Here is a 12,834-nt window from a genome sequence, read left to right on the forward strand (position 1 = left end):
CTGTCACAGCCGCACAGTGCAAGTCTTACTTCGATATCTGCGATACGAACGATGATTGCTGCAGTCACCACTGTGCTCTACTGTACGTGAGTATGAGTAGCTTGCTTTGCATCCAGTATTCAACCCTGTTGCTCACCCCTTGCACCTTGCAATGTCGATAGTGCAGCGGTCAGAAAACCTGCCAGTAAGACTGCTTACCGATGGGCTGGCAGGCTGTCCATGAGCACATCTAGACAGTGAGTCGTGTTTCTACTTTCACATTGGTGCTGTGGCTGATGGCACAATATGTAGTTCGTTGCTGATTTGGTCAATGTGGTTGTTCCTGGAGTCTGTTATGAGACCCATGATAAAGCGTGGACTGCGAGACTCATGCAGTGACCAAAGAACATTCAACAAGATTGGGTGGATATTGACGTCAAGACCAGCTGGATAGAAAACAGCAATTGTACTTTGTGCTCGTCGAATTTGAGTTCAATGACTCACTCAAAGGTTCCGACGAAATAACCTTCACAATGCGTGCTCGACGCGTCTGGCCATTTGATAAAGCAATCAAAGGTAAATCCAACAGAGAGGAAAGGCCTAGTCTCAGAGTTAGGTCCTCAAAGATGCCCTTCTTTACTTCGTCAACTCACCTTTCCACCTTTTGGCTGAATGTCCACAAAGTCGTATTCTCCGAACATACTTTCCCCATGGTACAGTCTTCTTCTCTAACTGCGCGATATCGAGAAGTGTAGTCATAGAAGGTACCACCTGCTGCGCGGGGCCGATGCGCGAAGGATACAAGAGCCACAAGGTGTGGGTCACAAGGAGAGTCTGAGAGGAAAGGAAACAGTCTACCAGGTAAGGAGGAGTTATACGTAGGTGACCTAGGAGCATCTACAGCGCAGTGTGAATTTGTCAATGCAAACGCTTCGGAATATTAGCATGACGGACCTGCAAAAGGGCTGTCTTTTGCTTCGAGCCTGTCCCTACTACAGCCCAGCTTTCACCCTCATCGATAGTCCATTCAACATCACAGAAGACCGGCGCCGCGAACCAAAACAATAAATGTTGGACTGCAAGCTTGTTCGATAGGAGAAATTGAACCGTCACTAATTAAAGACCCACCATATACATCATAACCTCAGGCAATCAGTCCAAGAATATGTCAAGGTATTTTCAGCTGCAATTCCATCCACGGTGTCCAGCTTCGAGTGGTAAATTATGTCCGTCATGGTTTCAACAACGACTTACATCTCACGGTCTGCTGGTGAGCGATTTGATTAGCGATTCATGTGATGGTCTCACAATGGCGGAAGAGGAACACCAAAAATACAATAATAGCGCTACAGGACAAGGAAGATGCAGATACAGTGAACCTCCGGCCAACAACTTGGGTAATGCTAAACGATAAACGATCTTTTATGCTACAGTGATAGACAAAGATTAGGTAATAGTCCATCGGAAAAGGTATGAATATTGAGGAGGAGCCCTGCAGATAACTTGCTAGTGATGTTCATCGCTGCCGTCAGCGGGCTTAGCATCTACTCATGCCTTAGAATCAAACTCGACACAACGGTATGAAAAACTTACCAGTATCTCCCGTGCAGTACGCTCACCATCGCCGATCAGCAGGGTGCATCCAATCTCGTCGATGAAATGCTGTTTTTTCTTGATATCAAAACTGAGTGGAGGTGGTGCTTTGCGTCTCAATCGCTGAAACCCCACTGCCTTCTCGAGAACGCCGGCCTTAACTTCAGGCTCTGTGAGCCCCTCGTGCAGAATAGCCGGCGGTGTGCAGGCTGTTTGAGTATCATAGTCTTCTTGAGTCGGCGTCAAGGTCATGGAACTATCTGTGCTTCCCGACTCTATCGGCGAAGCGTCATAGACGGCCCCAGGGACAATATTTTCATCAGCATATTCTGCTGCCTCATGCGAGCCCCTCTCCTCGACCTCTCTTCGGTAGGCTGCCAAGTCGGGCGGCCAGGTAAACACCAACTGTGCTTGCAGTTCCTCGAACTCCGCGTCATCGTATTCGGTTATGGCGATATTTTTCCAAGGTTTGTGTGAGTGTCGGGACCGTACTGATTTCGCAGCAGCATCATATATCTCATGCACGGCGGGCACTTTGGCGCTAACACGAGGAGGCGCGGGTGCGTGTGGCGTGGCCTTTTGACACTCTATAGGTGCGTCCGGGTTAAACTTGATAACACGAGAGCAAGGGCGAGACATCCAAGAACAGTTGAAGAATGCATGAAAGTGATATTCGCGTAACTGGGTAGACTGTTTGTGCATCGAGTTTATCGAGATGTCACAGCATTGTGTCCGCGGCCGAGAGACGGGTTTTACTGGGGCAAAAGGCGCGAAGGAGGGATCCGGACCGGCAATGAGATTCAGGAAGAAACCAGACGAGAAATTGATGCTATTCATTATTCACGTGAAAGGTTGACGTGCGATATGGCTCGATTAGGTGGCTTGTGGATTCAAGGAAAGCTGATTGTGGCTTTCCGCAGGGTTAGAAAATAGAGGAAAACGATTCGTGATGCCGAGGGTGTGCAGATACAAGCGGGAGGTATTAAAACAAGGGAACGACAGAAAATTCTGCGGCGAAGGAACACGAGATGGTAATACAGCTGAGCTTGGTGGTCGTGGCAGATAGTCAAGAACATTTGAAGATCAAACCTGGATTTATAGCCGAACGGAGTGGCACCAATCAACACCGAAGGCGGTCTTTGAGTCTTTGTTACTTGGTAACTTGAAGTGGACCCGCCAAAGGTCTTTGTGAGACGGACTTTGTCACGCCTGTGACACGCGTTTAAGTACTTCTGCTGCTATGAGGGACAAGGATACAGTATGCTTAAGCCATATGTTTCATGATTGACGCACCAGACCATAGGTACTGACACGCGATGTTTAGCATTACAATGAAAGACTGCAAATTCACAATAACGAAGAACGATTGATGCATCGCGGTGTGGAATGGAGACAAGACTTCACGCACAATAATACATCCTCATCTTCATGTACTTGGACTGGGTAAAGTCTGCTCTAACAAACATCGATCGTTGATCGTGATAACCGAACACAAGAATAATCCGTGGGTCCTTAAATCTTGGAATTTCCAGGACAATAAGGTCTCCACGACGTCATTTTTAGAGAGCCCATTGAACAGGAAGAGGTGGTGTCGAAGAGGTCGAACTGATACATCGCTCTTATCTAGAGCAAGTTCGATACGAGTTGTTCCCGAATAACGGACCCACTGGCGCGATATTTCGTGAGTTTCTAGGCAGACTACGTTTCACATAGTGCGGTGCCGATGTGCCTGGATATATTTTCAATGAAACCCGTACGCAACTGAATATCGAAAAAGAGTCACCAACAGTTGCCTTCCAGAATTTACAACTCCAATCACCAGGAATCACGCCAGCATCATTGTGAACAGTACTGCACAGCCTGACATCCCGCACATTGCCTAAGCCGAATATCTTCTGTGGGATCACTACGATAGTGTTGTGCAAATGATTCGAGTTTCTGTGTCGAATGTACTGTAGCAAGAGATTTCGAATTGGATGTTCTTGTACATGTGCGACTGGGGCTGGATACCGTATTGTTTTCCAGGTCTGTTAGAATTGTTACTAGTAAGAGAACCGTTAGGAATGCTCATTGAATATTGAGCTTATGTAATTGAGCCCGTTTATGCAATAATGCTGTCATCAATGCAACGTGAGCGCGTGAGCGACGAGGTTTTTAATATAGGCCGTTTGCGTCTCTAACGTTCCTTGGTGATGCATGATATGCCCCCAGCTGGGTTGCAGCTTCACAACCAACATGGATTCATGGTACCCTGTTATCATTCGGACCTCTCTCGATTCCTTCGAAACCTTGAGTAAACAAAGTTCGGGCATCAACGACTGCGAGTCGGAAAGACCCCTGGCAGACTATGCTCGACATCTTCCATAAATCGGAAACTTTAGGTGCGAGCGTCCTAAAAATATTGTGACCATGCTGTTTAATTCATTCAGTCCGAACACCACTAAGCGTCGCCAAACTAGGTTGTTCTAAACAGGACTCGTAACGACGTACTTAAACCTTACGGCACGCACGGGTCAATACTACTGATTGCTGTAAATTATCCGACTGCAAGCAGTCTTAAAGCACATCCTAAATCAGTAAGACTCATCAACCTCATCATTCCTGACCCTCAGCAGCCGCATCAGCGGGGTTGATTGTGCTACAGAATGCTACAGAGCGCTCTGTAACACTCTGTAGCGAATTATGTTTGCCTGACTCTGAATCGGATGCAGACCCGACCCTTGTCTAAACTTTACTTGGCCCCAAGTGAACTCTAACTAACTAAATTGAGCTAGCACTGGCATAATGTCACTATGGATGTCGAAATTCAACACCTCTCCAACACATGCATCAGAGTCATGGTACTACAAAACCCCATTGCCGTAGCAGGAATGTGGGAGTTTTATCGCGCAGGAATGGAGAAGAAGTATTTAAAGTGACTTATCGCAGGTTCAGCGATACAGCATGAGTCTATTGAAGATCCCCTTCCTCGTGGCTTCGGCCATTGGTGTGCACATCTCGTTCACTTCTCCATCTCTACCCCCGTCACCTCAAGAGAAGATGGTGCCATCGGCGTCCGAATTATTCCTTCAAGGCATGGGTCTACATTGTTGGCTTCCATACTTGCTCAAGGTGTGTTTCTCCTGTATCAATTTTCGTCTGTACAGATCGGTGAACAATATAACAGATTATTGCATGGGCAGCATCATCTATTGAAGTAGCTAACATACTGGCCATGCATATGGGTCCCTCGCAAATTCCAGATGGTGTCTATGGCGCTAGCGCTCTGCAGTTTTTGCGCGCACTTCACACCACGCCAATCACTCCCGCTTTCATTGTTGGCAGTCTTTCTGTCACGGTTGGCGGCATATTCAGGCGTTATTGTATGTTGACCTTGGGAAAGTTCTGGAGCTTCCCGCTTAGCGTCAGAAAAGAGCATAGAATCGTGACAAGCGGGCCCTACTCTATCGTCCGCCACCCAAGCTACACTAGCTACCTTCCACAATACGTCGGGATTGTCATTACGCACGGGAGCGAATGGTCGTGGATGAGGCAGTCTGGCATTCTACAACTGCCTTACATGAAAGTATCAGTAGCGATTATCTTCCTCTTGCTCACGGCAGGCGTTCTATTCGGCATCAACCGATCTTCAGTGGAGGACAAGATGCTGCAGCGTGCTCTGGGAGAGGATTGGGAGAATTGGGCTAAGAAGGTGAAATATAAATTGATTCCTGGGATTTATTGATGGTATGCGTCCTGAGCGCCTTGATCGTAATTGCTTTGTTTGGTGTATTGGTGTTTTACTATGTCGATTGTGCGCTATATGACATGTAGTAGGCCACCGATATTGTATGTTGAGATGCTCTTTCCTATACACACATCGAAATATCTAGGATGTTGCACTATACAGGTCCTCGTCACTGTAGATGGCTAGCGTCAGTCACGTCACAGTTTTATTGAAGTGTAGTCTCGCCTGATATAGAAGGAAGATCTACAGTCGTCGTTCCTTTTTGATTATTATGCACTGCCTCAGGCTGCCAGTGGCAGCCAACTTTTGATAGTCTTCTTACACAGTGCAATACGGCGACCATCACACGTGGTCTTCGTTTCTCATTTGAGAGGCTAAGGCACGCAGTGAGGCATACAAGTCCACATCTATTCATCTGTAAGCACACTGGGAGTTCCTATAACTTTCTACACAAATGCTGTCCGCGATACTGAAACACAAGCTTTCAGTCACTCAACTTCTACTAGCATAATATAATTCCATCCTCCCAAATCGGGTTGGATCCTTTCTTATGTGGGCCTATTGTCTTGTTATTAACGCTATTAGTCGCAGCCTACGATTACATCGTATCTTTCCTCACTAAATTTCGTCTGCGATAACATAAATATTCCAGGGCCGCCACAACATCTTTGACCGGCCATCAATCACCCTGCCAAACAACTAAATTTGTCCACCTTCTTGAACTTTGTATCGTCCCCTCATTTTCTAGGGTGCCTTGTATTCGTCATCTGACTCGGACTGCTCTTACTAACATCTCATCGCTCACTGCTCTTCCTCAGCTAGCATGCTGATATTCACCAATGTTACTTGGCTGGACCTAGTATGTCTTGCTGGTGCCGGAGTGTATCTGGTCAAGCAGGCATTCAGAAAGAAGAACCTTGCACCATATCCCCCTGGACCTCCGGGGTGGCCTCTCATTGGGAATGTCGCAGACATGCCCCGCAACAAGGCCTGGCTCACCTTTGCCAAGTGGCGCAAAAAATATGGTGAGTGCCTCGTGTTTCCCAACACAATACATTTCAATTCTATGCCGTGCAGGCGACATCTCGCATGTCGAAGTTCTGGGTCGGCACATCATTGTACTGAATTCTGTCGAGGCAGCGATGGCATTGCTAGACGAAAAAAGTTCTGTGTACTCTGACCGTCCGGTTCTTACAATGGGTGGTAAACTTGTTGGCTGGAAGTACGCTTTGGGTTTTCTCTCTTATGGTAATCGTTTTCGCTATTACCGCAAGAACATCCACCGCATCATTGGCAGTCGCGCTGCTATGGCTGTCTACGAACCGATTGAGGAGATTGAGACCCGCCGGTTCCTGAAGCGTGTGTTTGCAAAACCTGAGCAACTGCAAGCACATATTCGACAGTATGTGGTGTTTATCATTGCATGGATGGAGCCTTGATTTTTTATAGCACTGCTGGCGCTATCATTCTGCGAATCTCTCATGGATACGAGGTTAAGGAGAATGATGATCCCTTCGTCGACCTTGCAGACCGCGCTATGAATCAATTATCGCGGTCCACCGATACTGGTGCCTTCATGGTTGACATCATGCCATGGTGTAAGACTACAGTATTCTAATATTTACAACGAGCTGACTTATTTCTAGTGGCCAAGGTTCCCGAGTGGTTTCCTGGTGCTGGATTCAAATGCTTGGCCCGTGAATGGAGCCAGACCCTCGAAGAGTTGGTTGCTGCACCACATAAATTCGTCAAGGATCAGATAGTAAGCAACATCTACAGTTCGGCGATCACGAGTTGAACACATCACAGGTTGCCGGAGTTGCCCCTGTGTCTTTCACCTCGAATCTGTTGAAAGGCCGAACATTGTCTGCGGAAGAGGATCACATGGTGAAATGGTCTGCTCTATCCCTATACACCGGTGGTGCCGACACGGTTAGCTCTTCCCTTTATATTACAGATAGATTATCATATTTTGAGACTAACATCTGTCTCCACAGACAGTTTCTACAATCTATTCGATTTTCCTGGCGATGACACTGTTCCCCGATGTGCAGAAGAAGGCTCAGGCTGAAATAGATGCTGTTGTTGGCACTGATCGTCTCCCCTCTTTGGCAGACCGTGACTCCCTCCCCTATATCGAGGCCCTTGTGAAAGAATCCCTGCGCTGGAATGTTGTCATCCCTATGGGTATGTGTTTATTGCATTCTTTTCATTGCCGAGCGGTATCAATCGCCTAAAGACAGGGATCCCCCACTGTGTCTCTGAGGACGATATCTATGACGGGTACTACATTCCGAAAGGATCCTTGATCATGCCTAACATCTGGTTGGTGCTCGCATTTCTCTGGATTCAACATGATTGAATTGCATGCCAGGTTCATGCTCCATGACCCGCAGACATATGTTAACCCTTCGCAATTCAACCCTGAACGCTTCCTAGACAATGACGGAAAGGATCCCGAACGTGAGCCTCGCACGATCTGCTTCGGCTTTGGTAGACGGTACGCATAGAGTCAATCTGGAGTGGAATGCTAATTTTCTGCTCCGCAGGATCTGTCCCGGTATGCAGAAGTTCCCTCAATAAAACAGTATTGTGATATTTGCTTGCTTTTGATGTACAGGCCTCCACCTCGCTGATGCTTCCATCTGGCTATCTACCGTGATGTCGCTCGCCGTGTTTGATATTTCCAAGATCGTCGAGAACGGTATTGAGCACACACCTGAAGTTGACCCCTCATCAGGCGCGATCAGGTATGTCGTGTATCCTATCGTATTCGCAGTACCAGTTTAAACAGACGACACGTACTCCCAGTCATCCGAAACCATTCAAGTGCTCTATCAAGCCTCGCTCTGCAAAAGCTATTGCGCTCATTCAGCAGGATGTTGACTATTAAGGGCACGAAGATGATCCTTGTTATCTCAATCTGTCATGTATTCCGATATCTTGTTGTATCTTATTGTATCGACGCTATTCATGATGACCTGGTCCACACACATCTGGCACGTACTTAAGATCTCCTGTCAATGGTCAACACCTTTACGCGTGGCAACTATCCTCGACTCAACCGCTGTGACCCCTCTCAACCGTGGAGCTCCAAGCCATGTGAACACATTTACCTCGTGGCCTGTCCCTCAACATTAGGAGTTCTGCCAGCGCTGATACGAAGAATGACATTACTGCATGTCCTGTCGTGCCAATGCACTACATGAAAGCTTTCAAGGCATGGGGAGGCACATAAGGTAGTGGTGGTGCTTCATGTACAAGACGGCACAGGTATCTCTTTGCTCACATGTAAGTAAGGCAATTGCAGTTTACCGTAGGTAAAACGAAAGTGCCTGTGTTTCAGTTTGCGGCTGGTCATCGAATGGTGCTTCTGAATGAACGTAAGACAAATATGTGTGCTTAGTTTCCCAAGAATGATCTCAAGGACCTCAGCATATGTCACCACATGATAATCTTTTATTTAGGTGTATACCTTTAAAATTCGCATGAGCAATGACATGTACCAACCTGTCAAACCCCAAACTTCTAAACGTCCCTCCTTCCCACCACTCACTTCCGAGTGTCCCGGTGGATCATTTACCCCCTCGAACCCCTCCACAAGGTCAGAGACATCAATGGCCCAATATGGGCTGGCAGCGCGGAACATGTCAGGCCTGATACGCGCAGGGGATGTAAATGCGGAAAGGGGAAGATGGAAGACGGTCGCCACCTCGGCCTGAGATATCGTGAGTGAGGAAAGCGAGATGGAGGGTAAGGGATCATCTAGCGATCCGGTATCTGTGTGATGACTGCCACGTGGGTATACGAAGCCCTGCACACCGAATTCAAGTCAAAACAAAACTGGTGAGTAGAATAAACGTACAACGTAGGGCCATACTCTGAGACCCATGAGACTTCGCTCAGGCGGGCCAAATTGGCCGAGAATGTCGATCTGCCGATGATCTAGACCTACTTCTTCTTGTGTTTCTCTGAGCGCAGCAGCAAGAAACGATGCATCTGCCTACAGGTATGATGAGGAAGTACACAGAGGTTCTGAATAGACTCACTGGGTCGACCCTTCCACCAGGGAAACTAGTGATCATGAGCGCCGAGATATTTGACATTTTGGGGGTTGAATATACCTGACTTCGCCAGCATGGGACCTCAGTTTACCGCCTCGCAGTTCGAGTAGCACGCCGGGTACACCATCGACGTTACACAACGGAACAAGGACCGCTGCGTTGACTTCTCCTGGGGTCACTGGAGTCTTGGACGTTGTTGCATGCGCAATAATGGCGTTTTGGAGTGTGCGTAAAGAGCCGCGGGTGAAGGGGGAGGTTAGGGATATGATGGACGTGGAAAGTTGGATGTGGGGGGTTGAGGCATGTGCTGCAGCTGTTATGAGTGTTCTGGACAACATGTCTCCATGATACTAAAGAAACAGACAGGCGCGAATACTAATAATATTCCTTTGCAATTGTAGCCAGGTCGCTCTATGGGAAAAAGAAAAGCTGTGTCGACGAAGTGCACGGAGTGAACGGTTCGTCGAACAAGTCTTAGGTGGGAACGAGTCACACTTGTTGTTCGCACAAAGACTTACATAGCTCTATTTCCTCGCTACGCAATAGAGTATCAACGTTTCAACACTGATCGACACTTGTAGTCTCGCCTAAGACCTGCAGTAGTGGCAGCCAAATCTTAATATCCTTCTTACACAGTGCGATGCGGCGACCAGTGAATACACCAGCAGGTTGTTCTAGCGCAGCTGCCAAATTCCCTTTCAACAGTCTCGGATCACCTCCTATTGATGTTGCAACGTTGAGCAAGGATAGCTCCAGAAGAACAGAGGTTTCCCTCGAGAACAAGGTGAATACCTAGGTGACGTCGCACTATGAACCATCAGGCTCAAACAGTACTCGATGCAACACAATCATACAACCTCCCCAGGTTCTGGCTCAGATGAATCACCTAACCGCTCCGCACCCGCACCACCTCCAGAACTAGTGCCCGAAGCTCCAGCGAAAGACTGTGCCGAAAGCGGATACCCATAATCACCTTGCACAGAAGAATGCGCGCGAGGAGGCATGAACCGCTGATCAGGCCTATTAGGTGGAATAGGATTCAAGGACACCTGCGGTAGACGGCACGTAGTCCCAGAACCACTCTCATCCCCAAGTCCTGGCCGATATGGTGCTGAAGCGTACCCCTTTCGAGAAGGTTGTCCTACACGGATGGTGCCAGACTCGGGAATGCTATGGATGAGGGTGCTGCCTTTCGCTTTCTTGTTACCGTGTTTGGTTGCAGCGCTCTCAAGTTTTGCTTTCTTTTGTCGTTTTGTAGGCTTTTCATGTTCACCCGGCGAGTGCGCATCCTCGACCATCTTTCGTTTCCCGTTAGATTTCTGAGACGATCCAGGGTCGAAGGTCTGCAGAGAATATGGGGTGGTATAGCCAGGAGGAGGAGGCTCGCCTCGAAAGCGGATGAACTCCATCGCACCTTGTTCGATTGCGATGCAAACGACAGCTACCTTGGCATCTGCCTTGTTGCGGTAGTTATTCGATACTGTCCAGATTCGTGTTTGGTCAGGCGTAGGATCGGCAGAGAGCTGGAGCGTCATCGTGCATCCAAAGGCTAATATGCAATGAGCATGCGAGGTGACATGATGAGAAAACAAGAACGGACCATCTTTCTCCTTCTCATAAGTAAAATTAGGATGTCGGCCCCTGAGTTTATTGTACTCGGATAAGAGGGCAGGGTATACTTGATCGTTCACCCATGTTTTCATCAAAGGCGTGACTCTCTCCTCGACAGCCTTTCCTATCGCGCGCATGTAATCTCCAGCGCCCTGAGACAGCGCCTGGAGGCATACGGCTGCTTTTGCATCTGCGCGTTTTGGGAACCTGGGATCGACGAGGTATGCTCTATATTCTGTGGGCCTGTCTAAGCGGAGGAAACAACCATGCACTAGATAGAGTAAATCAGTATCGTGAGCGCGAGTGTTTTATGATGATAGACTACGTACGTCCTGGAGTTCCGTCTGATGTGAAAACGAATGTGGTGGTCAACTTTCCGCCTCTTGCATTTTGTACGAGGGTGTTCATATATCCAGGTGCACCGAACTCGTTGACATCTTTGCTTTCAAACGATTCAGGAAATGGACGGGGGAGGGATTCGTAGAATGCCTGGAGAGTTGACGGAGGTTGTTTGTTGGCTGAGACGCCATTGATGTCGGAGGAACTAGGGGTTGAGTATAGTTGGGGTGATGCAGGGCGTAGTTGGCCGTTTCCGTGTTTGATAAAGTCGAGAACGCCTTCGCGAAGTGCGGCTTCAGCACACGCGCCCTTTGCTTCGTTGTACGTGTTGTAGATGGTATCGGATGCGTAGACCTTGATTACGTGTGGTGAAAGTTCGATTCTGAGGGCACAACCTTGAGCTGCGGTGACCTTAGTTCAACAGGGTCCGGGCATCCTACATTTTGATACTTACTGTGACCGGCTTTGGGCTCTAGTAATGCCACCCAATGTGGTGCAATGGAACCACCCCGCCATTCTGCGCAACAGGTCTCGATTTGCTCGATCGCATTATTGCCGTCTAGATGCTCAGCAGTAGATCCAAATTCTGCCTGTGTATGCTCCTGGTTTTGTGAGCTATTGATGGAGGCGAGGACAAGTCCGCGTTTAAGTTTGAGTTCATCAGGATCTCCGTGAGTGATGAAATCCAGTGCACCCATTTCGATCGCGAGAGTGGCCGCAGCAGATTTTGCATCGGATTTGCGAGAATAGACGGGATCGGTTGCATAAGAACGAGTGCTTCCGTTTGGACGAGATATTGTCAATATGCATTTCTTACCTGTGGAATTATGATGAGGATGATGATTTGGCGTAAGAGTGGATACGCACTGCGCTGGCCAGCTTCCTCGATGAATTCGAACTTGAGTGGCTCGATGGATCCAAATGTGCGTTGAGATGTTTGATGTAAACGGCTGATAGCGTTTGCTGAGACGGTGTCAACTGACGTCTTGGCTATGGCTGGTGTTGAGGGTTGTGGGTGTTGAATGGGAACATTTTGGGGAACGGTAGATAGGGTTTCCTGTTGTAGTGGTGCTGCTGGGATGGATGAAGAACCATATAGGTACTCTGACAAGGGTATGCAACCTATGCTAGCCAAATTTCTGGATACTTGGTCGAAGATGCTAACAGCGGCTGTTTTGTGGGTCAGTGATAACATGAGCGTTGTCGTCGAGAGTATTATGCCAGTCTAAGTTTACAATACAACTCGACCTATGTGCAGCTTCGTCGAATATCTTCCCGGTCCCAAGTAAGGGTGTCGTGGATATGTATGATGGATGATGGATGATCGTCAACAAGCACCACAGCAGGAAAACATATGGAATTGCGGTTTCGTCCTTTAGAACATTCCTCTGGACAGATTAATATGCCTAGTTGTATACCATAGATCTGAAATATTTGCTGCTGTGCGAATAGGTAGTTTCTGCTGTGCCAGCCTGTGGTTGAAATTTGATAGTACAATTCAGACTTGAATATATCATGGTC

General features: G+C 47.9%; 5 protein-coding genes across 5 annotated transcripts; 2 read left to right on the top strand and 3 right to left on the bottom strand.

Annotated features, from left to right (window-relative positions):
* Positions 1–255: 255 nt before the first annotated feature.
* Positions 256–2,423, bottom strand: F5147DRAFT_790102 (uncharacterized protein; the record flags this gene model as incomplete). Its single annotated transcript, XM_041443041.1, has 5 exons — positions 1,573–2,423; positions 934–1,062; positions 633–876; positions 484–579; positions 256–425 (listed from the first exon to the last, which is right to left on the bottom strand). Exons 1-5 carry the CDS (start codon positions 2,407–2,409, stop codon positions 256–258), a joined length of 1,476 nt encoding a protein of 491 aa, XP_041295581.1. The 5' UTR covers positions 2,410–2,423.
* Positions 2,424–4,515: 2,092 nt separating this feature from the next.
* F5147DRAFT_631760 (uncharacterized protein) lies at positions 4,516–5,349 on the top strand (the record flags this gene model as incomplete). The annotated part of the gene is made up of 2 exons (XM_041432810.1): positions 4,516–4,696; positions 4,755–5,349. The coding sequence occupies 2 exons, from the start codon at positions 4,516–4,518 to the stop codon at positions 5,294–5,296; spliced, it is 723 nt and encodes a 240-aa protein (XP_041295582.1). The 3' UTR covers positions 5,297–5,349.
* Positions 5,350–6,122: 773 nt separating this feature from the next.
* F5147DRAFT_835144 (cytochrome P450) lies at positions 6,123–8,294 on the top strand (the record flags this gene model as incomplete). The annotated part of the gene is made up of 11 exons (XM_041443947.1): positions 6,123–6,324; positions 6,377–6,701; positions 6,749–6,897; positions 6,946–7,061; positions 7,109–7,231; positions 7,297–7,486; positions 7,543–7,624; positions 7,674–7,799; positions 7,849–7,859; positions 7,920–8,049; positions 8,111–8,294. The coding sequence occupies 11 exons, from the start codon at positions 6,123–6,125 to the stop codon at positions 8,190–8,192; spliced, it is 1,536 nt and encodes a 511-aa protein (XP_041295583.1). The 3' UTR covers positions 8,193–8,294.
* A 416-nt stretch (positions 8,295–8,710) lies between these two features.
* Positions 8,711–9,956, bottom strand: F5147DRAFT_682356 (NUDIX hydrolase domain-like protein). The gene is made up of 5 exons (XM_041436450.1): positions 9,905–9,956; positions 9,424–9,836; positions 9,349–9,373; positions 9,165–9,302; positions 8,711–9,113 (listed from the first exon to the last, which is right to left on the bottom strand). The coding sequence occupies exons 2-5, from the start codon at positions 9,699–9,701 to the stop codon at positions 8,763–8,765; spliced, it is 792 nt and encodes a 263-aa protein (XP_041295584.1). The 5' UTR covers positions 9,702–9,836; positions 9,905–9,956; the 3' UTR covers positions 8,711–8,762.
* On the bottom strand, positions 9,873–12,828 carry F5147DRAFT_682360 (uncharacterized protein; the record flags this gene model as incomplete). The annotated part of the gene is made up of 5 exons (XM_041436451.1): positions 12,181–12,828; positions 11,768–12,130; positions 11,304–11,714; positions 10,964–11,245; positions 9,873–10,912 (listed from the first exon to the last, which is right to left on the bottom strand). Coding segments are annotated over exons 1-5 (2,078 nt in total), but the record flags the coding sequence as incomplete, so codon positions are not given.
* Positions 12,829–12,834: the final 6 nt, after the last annotated feature.

This window comes from Suillus discolor (genome assembly GCF_016758755.1).
Source record: "Suillus discolor strain FC423 chromosome Unknown F5147scaffold_13, whole genome shotgun sequence".
Lineage (NCBI taxonomy): Eukaryota > Fungi > Basidiomycota > Agaricomycetes > Boletales > Suillaceae > Suillus > Suillus discolor.